Below are 12,649 nucleotides of genomic sequence, written 5' to 3' on the forward strand. Positions count from 1 at the left end.
ACTTCCCAAACGAAGTCGAAGAAGTTAAACGGAGCCTCTCTGTTGACAACCCGACTAAAAACAATTCCAACGTTTGTCGTTCAGCGATATCTTTGCACAACTGTATAATATGGCGTGTGGCGAATTCGTTTCGTGTTAAGTTTGCTTTCATCTAGCGTTTGATCTTCGGTCTCCGGCACAATTTTCGATGATCCCTTTCTTTCTTTTTCTTCCTTCAGCAAATTCGGCTCCCTCTTCGATTTTGAATGCAATGACTGTTACACACATTCCATAATTGTTAGATTGTGGTAAGTTCGACTTTGCACCGACTCGCCCGTTATGACCAAATTGGAAACGACATTTCTTTCGTTTTGTGAATAGTTGGTGGGACCAGAAAGAAGCCATCCCAGCTTACTTTTAACACCAGTGGGACCAAAATCTCCTCGAATAGATTCGCCTGCAACAAAGTCCCAGTAATTATCTCAACCAATCAAGATGTCGATTGAATTTAGACTCTCAGCACTGTCAGCTAACTCTAATTCTTGTAAATGCGGATGATCTTGTAGGTGCGCCCTTTCAGTCAGCGGTGAGCAGATAATCGGGAAATTGAGCGCTGTAACATATTCATCGTCGTTGGTCCGAATCGGTAAACTGATTTCACACCTTTGTTTTCAATGAGTACTTTTTCCGAACGTATTTAGATGCAAGGTTTCGGTGTTCGCTGACTTCAGACTCAACTTCCTACTTACATTGTCGGTGATGTAAGATATTCGACTGCCGCCGTCGAACAGAATACACACCGTCATACAAAACACTCTCCTTGCTACTCGACGTCGAAGTTGTTCGATGAGTTGTTGGGGTTTCTGTATTAGTTGTACTGACTCTTGTTTCGCCATTTGGGACTTGAGTCTCCGGTTCGCCTTGAGGCCTCATGCTTCGGAGATGCTGGTAGTAAAGACAATTTAGCAGCCGTGTATGCAGTCACACACATACCGTCTGGCATCACCCAAGGTCTGGTAGCCTCAAAGTCCCGGCTGGCGAATAAATGTTTAACCACACCAAGGCTTGAGTTAGTCGCTGGGCACATGGCAACCAACCTTGTGGACAACGTGAAAGAAGCCCTACGAGGATTCCCAATCAGGAGCGTGTATGGTTGGCTCTACAGCAGTGTAGTCCTACATTGGATCAAATGGGGTGGAAATTACAAACAATTTGTGGGAAATCGAGTTCGGAAGATCAAGGACAAGAATTAAACGGAACAACGGACAACTCTGCCGATCTCGGAAGCCGAGGTGGTCGTTTATTTGAGACAACAGACCTGTGCTGGCGTGGACCTCTATGGTTAGCACATCAACAACAGTGGCCTCCAGATATTGTGACAAGTCCGACCAGAGAGACGCAAGCTGAGGCCACAGTCATCAAGGAAGTACCAGCAGTCACAACTGAAACAAATAACGAACATGATGAGCTGATGCAGCAATGGGACAACCATCCGGGATCAGTGGTGGGTTTCGCGCTTTATTCGAAACTGTAGAGCCAAACACCAGCAAAGAATCACCAAACCAATCACTACTCAAGAAACTAGTAGGCAGATGAAGTTCTGGGAAAAAGAGACACAAGTCAGATGCCAGGGTACGAGCGGTTTTCAGGTAGACCAGCAACGACTCAATCTCCAGAAGAACGCAGATGGACTGTACGAATGCAGAGGGCGTATCCAGGGAGACTGCCCCATTTACCTTCCAGACGATGCTTTGTTCAGCAAAAGGCTGGTATTGCGCGCCCACCTTCAGACTCTCTATGAGGGAGTCAGTTTGACAATGGCGAAGATACGAGAGAAATATTGGATACCTCGCCTCAGATGACTAACAGAGAGAGTGATAAATGAGTGCCTTGGGTGTAAACGCTTTCAAGTAACCGCCTTAGCAAACCCACCGACTGGAAACCTACCCAAGGAAAGAAGAGAAGGATCAGTGCCCTTCAAGTCCATCGGAGTCGACTTTGCTGGGCCTATCAAGTACTGAAGCAAGAGTAAAAGGGAGATGAAGCCATACATTCTGCTTTATGCATACAGCTCAACCCGTGCAGTCTATTTGGATCTACTACCAGTTGAAACAACGGAACGCTTGTTGCGCAGTCTGAAACGTTTCATAGCGAGACGAGGACGACTAGAGAAAATCTTCTCCGATAATGGGAGATTTCACGTTTCAACATCCAAATAGCTAAAGAAAGTTAAACAAGATGAGAAGATGAACAACTGGCTAGCCAAGCAAAACATCCAGTGGCAATGTAATCCTAATAGAGCTCCATCAAGGTGCGGTCAGGTCGAAAGATTGATTGGCATCATGAAGCAGAGTATGTACGAAGCAATCGGAAACGGTCACCTGTGCTGGCTGAATTGGAAGAGGTCATATTGGATGTGGAGACAACCCTTAACAACAGACCTCTTGGTTATGTAGAAGACGATATTTACATGCCAGTTTTGACCCCCTAACCCTATGCTATTTGGACAGCCAAACCAAATTCTTTAAGAAGAACCAACCAACGTTGAAGATTATGACCTCAGAAAACGCGCCAAGTATCTAAGGAATTATAAAGTCAATAAAACGAAGTTGAGGGTAAAAGAGAGAGAATGAAGCGCAAGTTTTAAGGACCATTGATAAAAGCAGGCCCATTGAACCTTCTGGCAAATTCTGTTACATTCCTGAACATTCTAATTGACAAATAGAGAGGCCTTGACTGTGCTCTGTTCTGTTGTAAAGCACGCAAGAAGCGGCTAAAGCACGAAAGAAGTGTAGGGAGAAACACGGGACATAGTCGAGTGTTGCCCGCTTCTTAAGTAGCGATCTCAGTAAGAGCGGTCCACGGCATTTCGCATCGGGAAAACGCTTTTGCCTCAAACTTTGCCCATTAAACTATTTTTGGTAGTTAGTACATACAACCACATCGGTTTCTGGAAATACATTCAAAAAACTTAAAGAGAGCTCTCAATAATCAAAGCTGCAAAAGACCCTTTTTTGATCTCCAGTGCGACATCAAAAGTTTCAAAAGTTGACAAGCTCGCTCCTCGTAACACACTACATGCAGCAAGAAATCGTTTTTACACTGTATTCCTAAATTGTACGATATCTAAGGGGCTTTGAACGTATTTCAATTTTGATGTGTGTTAATAGAGAGGTCAGCCATAATTTATTTAAAAAAAAAAAACCCGTAAGACAACGTTCTGAAATTGGTCAAAAGTACTCTTTGTTTCATGAGTGATATTTCTCAAGTCCAGACCAGATTTGAGTCACTTCGCCGTAGTGACTTCAAACTTTTGGAAATTTTGCTAGCATGACAAGATAATATGCAAATTACCTGTTAAGCAAACTCCGACCGTTCTTCATTAGTAGCCTCATAAATCTAAGATTTTAACAATTTTGGAAAGAAAAGACAGCAGGACAAAGCTTTTAGAACACACTGACTGATACTCTAAAAATTTTAAACGGCTAAAATCTGGCAAACGATTCTGTCTCGTGACGAAAAAGGTGAACAAAACGTATCCAATATCATATCATAGCACATTTTTAAACTTATTGCCAGAAACCCATGTGGTTTTATTTACTAGCTACCAAAGATAGTTCAATGGGCAAAATTTGGGGCAAAATTTGAGGCAAAATTTTTTTCCGATGCGAAATGCCCTGAACGGCTCTTACAGAGATCGCCACTTTATTTGAACGTTTGGTTTGTAAACCTTTACTGGTTTGTATCTAAGTCATGTGACTGAAGTTCTGTCGAAACGACTTTCTACGTATATCGAATCGACTAAATCGATGTATCGAATCAACTTCAGCTCGTATCGAATCACATTATATGGAAACGACCGTAAATAGTTGCATTTATTCTACGCCCGGCATGGTGAAACATTGCGTGACCTAAAGTATTCCTTTGAAGCCTGTCATGGAAATTGCATGCATCGCCGAACATGTGTCGTTTCCAAATGCATAGCTACATGGAAAACTGTGCCATTTCACGACATGAAATTGATGAGAAATACCTTTTATCACTTAAACTGCGGCGTTATACAGGGATTTCCGGCCCTGAGAAAAGCCGTAACAACACAAGTGAAAAAATATCGTCTTTTTTACGTGTGTTGGTATAGCCAATAGGCTGCTGACACGTCACTCGCCTTTGGCTCTTTCTCACTTCGTATTAAAAAACATCCGTCGCAGCGGGTTGGGAATTTGTTCAAAATAAATTTATTCTCAGTGTGTCGTTATTCGGTAGAATCAACTATGGCGCCCGTTTGTAGCCAGTTGTCCCCTTCTGAATGCAAATCCACGCGCGAATACTTATTTCATAGCTTTTTCATTTTTTCATGCTGTTCTCGAACTGGTTCATTCATCTCGCCATTTAAACAGAAACTAATAAGTTCTACTCGCTTACTTAAATGGTGTTGTATTACAGTATGGTTACCTGTCACGACTACATCTTGTTCTGACAAGTATGCAAATTTTTATGGGAAACTGGGTTTGCTTCTTGTTCCCATATTTGTCAAATCATCGATCGATGTTCATCAAATTGCTCGAAAAAGGGAGTCTGTTTTGAAAAACAGTAGTCTGTTGAAACGTTGTTGGTTTTCAGATGATTGCCATTGCAATTTGACATTGCAATTTACTATAACCACTGGCGGTCCAAGCTCCAGCTGTGAGATCATCTAACGAAATAACAGTCGAGGCGAAATTATAAGAGTTTATATGGGAATATTTACAACCGCTCCAAGGAATAAATATTACTGTATTCGTTTCGTTACTCGCTTAATAATACACATATTTCGAAGACTTGTGTAAGTGACCTTTTCCTTCTTAGCTTATTCATCAACAACTCAAATCAAGCAAATCTACTGCTACTGCTCGTTATTCAATAAATTCGCGAAGCGACACGACATGCGTGAGTGTGAAATGATAGCTTTTTTCATTATGTAAATTTTCCGTTGTCGACTCGCCGCTTTTTCAAACCTAAATGTTCTTTGCTTTACAGAACAATGTACTACGAAGAAAACTTATGGCACCGAATAACAAAGGCACATGAATCGCGCATTTTTATAGACCGTGTGCGCAAAAAAATCGTATATACGCGTCTGCCTACCCTGCGTCTGACCGTATGAAATTCGTCTGCGCAGTTAAAATAATAGGCAAGCGGTACTGTAGCAGGTCGTTTTACATCCTTTACTAAATGATTCAGTTCACATGCACCCTAACTAAACTACTGGGATTTTTCACTTGTTCCAACAGAGTCCTGTATCAAGTACAAACAATCGGTAAACTGCGAAATGAATTTTGATCTTCGTTATTTCTAGTGTTTTGTAAAGGCAGAATCAAATTGACACTGTTATTGCCAATTTGAAAAATGATTCCTGGTGAGGTATTGCACTTGTCTAGTAAATCTTTGGTAGTGTGCCACCAAGTGCACGGAAACAGCATTAGCAGACATACACAAAAAAACGAATCAGTAATCTTACCAAAATACTTGATCTCACGTCGTCTAATCGCCAATAGCGAAGGCGCGTATTTTTCTCAACTAGGACTCGGTTTATCACTGCAGTGAGAGATGTTGGTCCTTCTGTTGGGTTTGATGTGAAACAGCAGTCACCTCAATGCCACCGTAAGTAAAGATTACGGTCTTGAAGCGATTTTTACACAACAATTCAACGACCGGCTGACCAACTACGAAATCGGTGACTTAAGGCGTAAGCGGAAGTCGAAACTGAAAGTACTTGGTCAGCACAATAGTGATGGTTCGTTTGGAGCCTGGGAATAGTGAAAGGAGGATAACAAAAAATATATTACGAGATGGGAAATGAAAACATTTTAAAAGTGATAAATCATTAATTTGAATAATAAAACTTTACTAGTTTGTATCTACATCATGTGACTGAAGCTGTGTCGAAACGACTTTCTACGTGAATCGGATCGACTTATTCGATGTATCGAGTAAAAATTCAGCTGATATTGAATCACCTTATATGAAAACGACCGTACACGGTTTCATGTATTCTACGCCCGGCGTGGTAAAACATCGCGTTACGTATTCCCTGAAGCCTTTTACGCAAATTTCATGCATCGCCAAACATGTGTCGTTTCCAAATACGGAGTTGTAGGGAATATTGTGCCATGTCAAGACGAGACATTATCCTACATTAATAATGACGACTTCATTAGACAAACAATAAAATTTTTCATTGCTAAGGTAGTCACCGCTGTAAATAATCGCAACAAGCTGTATGCCATTGCGTGAAAATACATCAGTGAAACTTAACCCGTTCCTTGATGTGCATTCTTGGTGCAAGAGTGGATGATTTCAAATATGAACGTGCCAATTTACGATTACTTAGCAGGTCGTTCACATCCTTTTCTGAATGATTCAGTTCACATGCACTCTAACTAAACTAATTTGATTTTTTCTGTTTTAACAATCATGTATCAAGCACAATCAACCGGTAAAACTGTGAAATGCATGTCGATCATCATCATTTCTTGTGATTTGTAAAGGCAACTCAAATTAACACTGTTATTGCCATTTTGAAAATTTATTCCCCATGATGTATTGCACTTGTCTGGAGAATCTTTGGTAGTGAGCCACCAAGTACACGGAAACAACATTAGCAAACATAAACAGAAAAAAGAATCAGTAATCTTACCACAACACCCGATCTCACATCGTGTAATCATCGGTAGCGAAAGCGCAAATTTTTCAAATAAGACTCTCTGTTTATCACTGCAGTGCAAGATGTTGGTCCTTCTGTTGGGTTTGTGGGGAACCAGCAGTCACCTCAACGCCACCGTAAGTAAAGATTATGGTCTTGAAGCGATTGATCAAAGTTTTCAAGTTGTTACACAGCAATTCAACGACTGGCTGACCATGTACGAAATCGGTTAATTTTAAAAGGCTTAGGCGGAAGTCGAAACTGAAAAGTACTTTGTCAGCACAATAGTTACAATTCGTTTGGAGCCTGGGAATAGTAAAAGGAGGATAAGAGGAAATGGATAGTGTGGAATACGGGATGGGAAATGAAAACAAACTGCAGTTCAAGTTTTCTTTTGTTTTACCGGTAGTTGTCTATTTTTAATTATATCTTCTCAGTTTGCCTCGGCTTTTTTTGAGACGTAAATTCATGTCCCAGTGGCTTACTTATCAAATTTTTTCTGGGTATTTCATGGTTTATTGTGCCCTTAATATCATTTAACACTGTTAAAAAAAAAACCCCACTACATGATCAGGTCTAACAGAGGTCCCTGAAGGATAAGCTTTCGGAAAAAAAAAAAAATTGATATACATTATTTAAAACTTCCTTTTCTTTTATTCTATACCACTCACTCTAATATCATTTAAATAGTATGTTTTATTTTAGCCTGGGCCCATGTTTCTCTCTGCATTCTTGAGGGACTGGGGAGTGGTATCCTTTGACACTTTAACGGTAAGTGTCATGACAACTGGAAGGTGGTCACAACTTTGGGTGAAACGTTGAAAATTGTTGTGCCATTAACCATCGAATACACTGAAGAAAACTTTTAAACTGTTTTCTTTTTCAACTGTTTTGATATTCTGTGAATAATGGACAATACAGGTTAGTCACAACATAGAACTGTATACAAAAATGAGCTAAAACAAATGTTTGATTCCTTTCTAAAGGAACATTGTTTCTGTATCAATGTATTTTTTGTCACAGACTGTTGTCACTCTAACATCAAAGCTAATCTCCACACAAATCTATTTAACAAGAATTATTCCAAATCAGTGACCAAATTTTTAACTCTCCATATATTTTAAACAATTGTGGATCATTCCACCACATCTGTTGAGTAGAGTTTCCATTCCATGTGTTATTGTTGTCATCTTCATCGTCTCTGTTGTGAAGCCGGTGAATTCCGTCTTCTTTCTTTACAGATGAAACATCACCTTGGACTCTATGATGTACACCAGAACTGCCATGAGAAAATTTTAAAAAAATCAAAAAACAAAACAGCGGGAAAGATTGGCATGTAACCTCGGGAAGGAAGGAGTTTAGATATTGTTTAAGACTCTGAATTTGACCAAGAGTTTGTTTATTTCGTTATTATTAATTTCTTTTTTGGCTATGTTTTTTTTTTTTGTCAAAAAAAAAAAAGCTTATGGGCCCAAATTCACAAAAAACAATATTCTGCTCACTGAAAATGACAACCTAAAGCAAGAGACCATCTTTGTTTTTGTGAAATTTGCAAATTGTGATAATTGAATATTTAGTCCAGAGTCACCAGTGGAAAAATATGTGTACTTTCAAGCATTCACAAGCTGTTTAAGTCTCCAAAACTTTCAGCTGTGAAATGACAAGCCAAAAAAAAACAATGGACAATAAAACTGATTGTAAATCAAATTCTTCTAACTAAATATCTGGGAATTATTTTTGCTTTTGGCTTTCTGAGGAAAAATGTGATTCTCAACACCAAAAGGTAAATAACCAAACTAGTTTGATACAGTTGAACAACAAACTCACTCTCCGTGTGCAGCTGTTCGCAAAAGGCAAACAACAACAAAAAAGACTCACTTTGATGGTTGTGACTGTGTACTGCTGTTTGTTCTCTGTGAAGGAGGATTCTGTGTCTCTTTAGACTGATCCAGACTACCAAATAGGAAAGCCTTCAGGAAGTTAATCAGTGTGAGCAGAGGTGAGAGAATCCATAACAGCAGTTCAGGGAATGATGAAGTCCCACATGGAGTGAGGGAATTACTTCCTCTCTGTAAAATGAAAGTTTAGCATTGCTTATTTATCTTTTTAAGTTTTGGGAAATCTCTAAATGATAGGGGAATGTGAAAATTCACTCATAGAATTTAAGGAAACATTTTTCAGAAATACGATAATAATTAACCAATGAAAAATATATACCACAACAACAAAAGATTGAGCATTCATTGGGAGTGAAGGAGAAGAAAAAAACTAAATTTGGTTGTATGTGGCACCTAAGCTTTTCTAAAACACAACCCTGCTTTTATTTTCTAAAGCTACCACTTCCATTACCTAACTCTGAGTTACACAAATTAAAAAAAAACTCATAGGTAGGCCAAGCCATATGCCAAGTTCACATGAGACAAATATTCCCTCTTTCCCGTGGATGAATTTTCTTAAAAACAACCTAATATTGATCTTAAACTTACCACAGCTACAATTGAAGTGGAACTTGGTGCCAGACCTAACTCAGCCAAACTCTTTACCAGGTCTTCTTCACTCAGCTTCTGCCTAAAGTAGGTGGTGAATATTGTTATTGAGCTGGTACTGGGTCCAAGTTGCTGAGAACAATTGAAAAGATCTTAATTAATAAAACTTATTTTCAGTAGATTTTTAACAAATTTGTTTAAAAGAGCTCACTCATGTTTTGGAGGGGTTGATGGCTGTAGAGACGATTGACAAAAACAAATCGTCTTGAAGAGAATCTTTGTTTGGACACACACAGGCAAGGTTGCAGAAAATTAAGAATCTAATGCAAACCTAAGAAATGGTATATCTTGTCTGACTTTAGGAGGAATTCTAGAGAAAACTATTTCTGGCCCCTTAAATAAGAACCTAACAATTATAGTTCCAATACATTTAACACTGAATTCTCCTCTACTTATCTAGATAGAATTCTCTGAAAGCTCCTTAAACTTTGCTCATTTTTATATATACACATATGTGTTCTTGTAAAAATCAACTACTCACAGAGATGATATACTGTTGGATGGTCTCCAAAGGAGTATCAGGTGGGAAAGAGTTTGTTAACAAACTGCCATCTGGAAGACGAAACTGGAGCCAGGCAGAAATACTGAGTAAAAACAAAAAGTATCTGTTGCATGTACAGTGCAGTTAATAAAAATACAATACAACAATGTATGACTAAAGTAATGGCTGATGTTATAAATAACATGTACTTTAATTAATTTTACAAAGTAAGTGAAGGATATTCAAGAACTTTAAACCTGTACAAAATAATGACATGTTTCATTGCCTTTCTACCTTACTTACCACTCAGTCTTTCCCAACCCCTCACTGCCTCCAGTCATGGTAGTTGAAGGTGAGGGTGAGGTGGCTTGAGCATGCTGTATCTCCTTCACCTTATTCTGTTGCCTAGCTTTCCTTTCTGCTTTATCTCTAGCAATCTACTGCTGCACAGCTTCCCTGTGGGCCCACTCTTTAGCTCTGTCTTCTTTGATTTGATTCACAATATTTTGTGCCTGTCTCTCTCCTCTTGGTCCCTTTTGGCTTTACCAAGTTCTTGTCCCTGATAATGTCCATCAAATTGAGACTTCCTTCTTGATTTCCTAAAATGCAAAGAATTCTCTCTATCATCTCTTCACTGGTGAATATAATAAATTGGTATTCTGCTGAATTAAAGTGGCAATGCAGAGTGAGTGGTTTATTTATCATTCATGAACTCACCAAAAACTGAGCTCATAGTTAATAAACATGATTGCTTATTGGCTATAAGTAGGATACTGGACTCCAGATCAAAATGATCAGAAGGTTATCATTTTGTAGTAGTGTTCTTAAGAGCAAGATGATATATTCTCACAGTATCTCTCTCCACCAAGGTTTATAAACATTTAAATGGGGTACTGTCAACCTGTTTGGGAAACATGAGAGAGTGCGAGGGGATACATGTATCTTAAAAGGGACTGGCATTGCATTTTGAGGGAATTTCCTTACTTCTAGTGACTTCATGCTCCAGAAACTGAGATAAGCTTAATTTTGGCCTATTAATAAACAGGCTTTGTTTGAAGGGAAAAAAACTACTTTAAAAAGTCATTAAGCTCTGGACAAAATGAGAACCAAGCCTTAAGGGAACTTGAATAAAATTGATAATGATAATAACTATAAAACTTACAAAAATAATAATACTAATAATTATTTTAATAAAAACAATTACACAACTTATAATTATTATAATGAAAATAATAATGATAATAAGTTTCTGCCTTACAGAAATGAAAATATTTGGAGATTGATGGATAACATCATTCTCATTAAGAGCTGATAACCGTTCATTCGTACAAGGTGTTCAGACATGTACATATTAGCCACTGTATTGTGTATTTCACAGAAATATTCATTAAAATAAATTTACTAGATAATTAATCCATAATTTACAAAGTGTAGAGTAACACCATGAGTTTTAACAACCAGAAAAAAAAATACTATAACTTTATTTAGATTAGAAAATTGGACTCGCTTGATTTTCTGATTCCTCTTTCTCAAGTCTCCTCTGTTCAATAAGTTGCTTTCCTCTGCTCAACAACAGGAAGAGAGGGTTAAAACTCATAGTAGCAGTAACTTATGAATAATTGTTTACACTTTCTTGGTAAAAGATTATTTCTACAGCTTTACTTATAGAAATAAGTTTCACAAAAGATACACCAGAGTGTATAGGGTTTAAAGATGGTGCCTGGTGCCTTTAAGGTTTAAAGATGGTGCCTGTTAGAAGTGCATCTTAATTGGTTACAGATAAATATTACATTACAAATAAATATATTTTGTATTCCAAAGGAAAAATTGTATTTTTTACTCAGTAATTACCTCTTGTGATCCAATTTTATTGCCACACATTTCCCTCTTGAAAATATCCCTACAATCTGAATTTAACAATCATTAGCTTTTCCTATCAACAATTTAACTGTAGCTCTATAATTTTAGTTTATTCTGAATATTATATTACATAAGTGCTAGGTTTGACATTTTCTTTTTTTGAAATTATGGAGCAGAGGGAATTCTCCTCCAAAATTCAACTCCCTCTTTTTGTTACAAATGCAAAAGTGTGGTTCTTTTTTACAACCACTGATAATTCTTGGAGCTGAAGTTTCAAAGAAGCAAATAAAACCAACAACAAAACAAACAAGCAAGTGCATCTCAGTTCTACCAATCTTAAGGAGGATCTGACAGGATTGAAATTACATGTACAGTTACATGTACCTTAGGATCTTCCCATGTTGCATTCATTCTGATTGTTTCTTCATTGTTTCCTGTGGAAGATTCAAAAGCTTTTAAATTCTTTACAGTGGCCAATTTACTTTATCAACTCAAATGATAACACTAAATTACCCTGTTATACTCTCCTGCTGACCCAACACCACAGTTTCTTCAGAAACTTACCTCTTTGTTCAACTGACCTCCACAATTGCTTTCAATAACTTATTTCATGCAGAAGTATGCCACTTACAGATCAGTTTTGCTATCCTAATCTTACTTTGTGAGCAGAGTGATTAGTTATTTATCATATTTATCGAGCAATAGTTTTTGGAAGGAAGAAGTCTTAAACACATGTCAGCAAAATGCAGCCATTTATCATCACCTAGCTGGATGGAATGAAAAAAAGATTGTGTCCTTGAACCACCAAGAATGACAACCTATGATTTTATTTGGGCACTTTTATTGGAATGTACCCCTAATCATCTTAAAGTGAAGTCTCTCAGTACTAAATTAACCCTTTCATTGCCAAGATTTCATTAGCAATTCTCTTTACTGTCTTCTATACAATTCTTTAGATTTCATTTGGAGAATTTGGTATTCAATCAACTAATAATCTCCTTATTTATATTTTTCTCTAATCTCCTGCTTTATATTTTATTGATATCGTAAGATGAAATTCTGTCTTGGTCACTCATAGGAGTTAAAAGGTTAATATTATTT

At 37.8% G+C, this 12,649-nt stretch overlaps 1 protein-coding gene and 1 pseudogene across 4 annotated transcripts in view; both read right to left on the reverse strand.

The window, feature by feature from the left end:
• LOC149040454 (UBX domain-containing protein 4-like) overlaps positions 1 to 12,649 on the reverse strand; it is a 43,123-nt pseudogene that overhangs the window by 30,029 nt on the left and 445 nt on the right. The gene's annotated exons all lie outside the window — the stretch shown is intronic.
• On the reverse strand, positions 7,296 to 12,591 carry LOC149040457 (UBX domain-containing protein 4-like). Of its 3 annotated transcripts, XM_089181388.1 has the most exons (7): positions 11,933 to 12,591; positions 11,540 to 11,595; positions 9,992 to 10,287; positions 9,689 to 9,791; positions 9,148 to 9,279; positions 8,540 to 8,730; positions 7,296 to 7,940 (listed from the first exon to the last, which is right to left on the reverse strand). In XM_089181388.1, exons 3-7 carry the CDS (start codon positions 10,027 to 10,029, stop codon positions 7,730 to 7,732), a joined length of 675 nt encoding a protein of 224 aa, XP_089037514.1. In that variant the 5' UTR covers positions 10,030 to 10,287; positions 11,540 to 11,595; positions 11,933 to 12,591; the 3' UTR covers positions 7,296 to 7,729. The 3 variants fall into 3 exon arrangements, with proteins under 3 accessions (XP_089037514.1, XP_089037515.1, XP_089037516.1); XM_089181389.1 differs by lacking the exons at positions 11,540 to 11,595; positions 11,933 to 12,591 and adding an exon at positions 11,196 to 11,533; XM_089181390.1 differs by lacking the exons at positions 11,540 to 11,595; positions 11,933 to 12,591 and having other exon boundaries at positions 9,148 to 9,225; positions 9,992 to 10,150.

Source organism: Pocillopora damicornis, chromosome 9 (assembly GCF_964200805.1).
Source record: "Pocillopora damicornis chromosome 9, jaPocDami1.2, whole genome shotgun sequence".
Lineage (NCBI taxonomy): Eukaryota > Metazoa > Cnidaria > Anthozoa > Scleractinia > Pocilloporidae > Pocillopora > Pocillopora damicornis.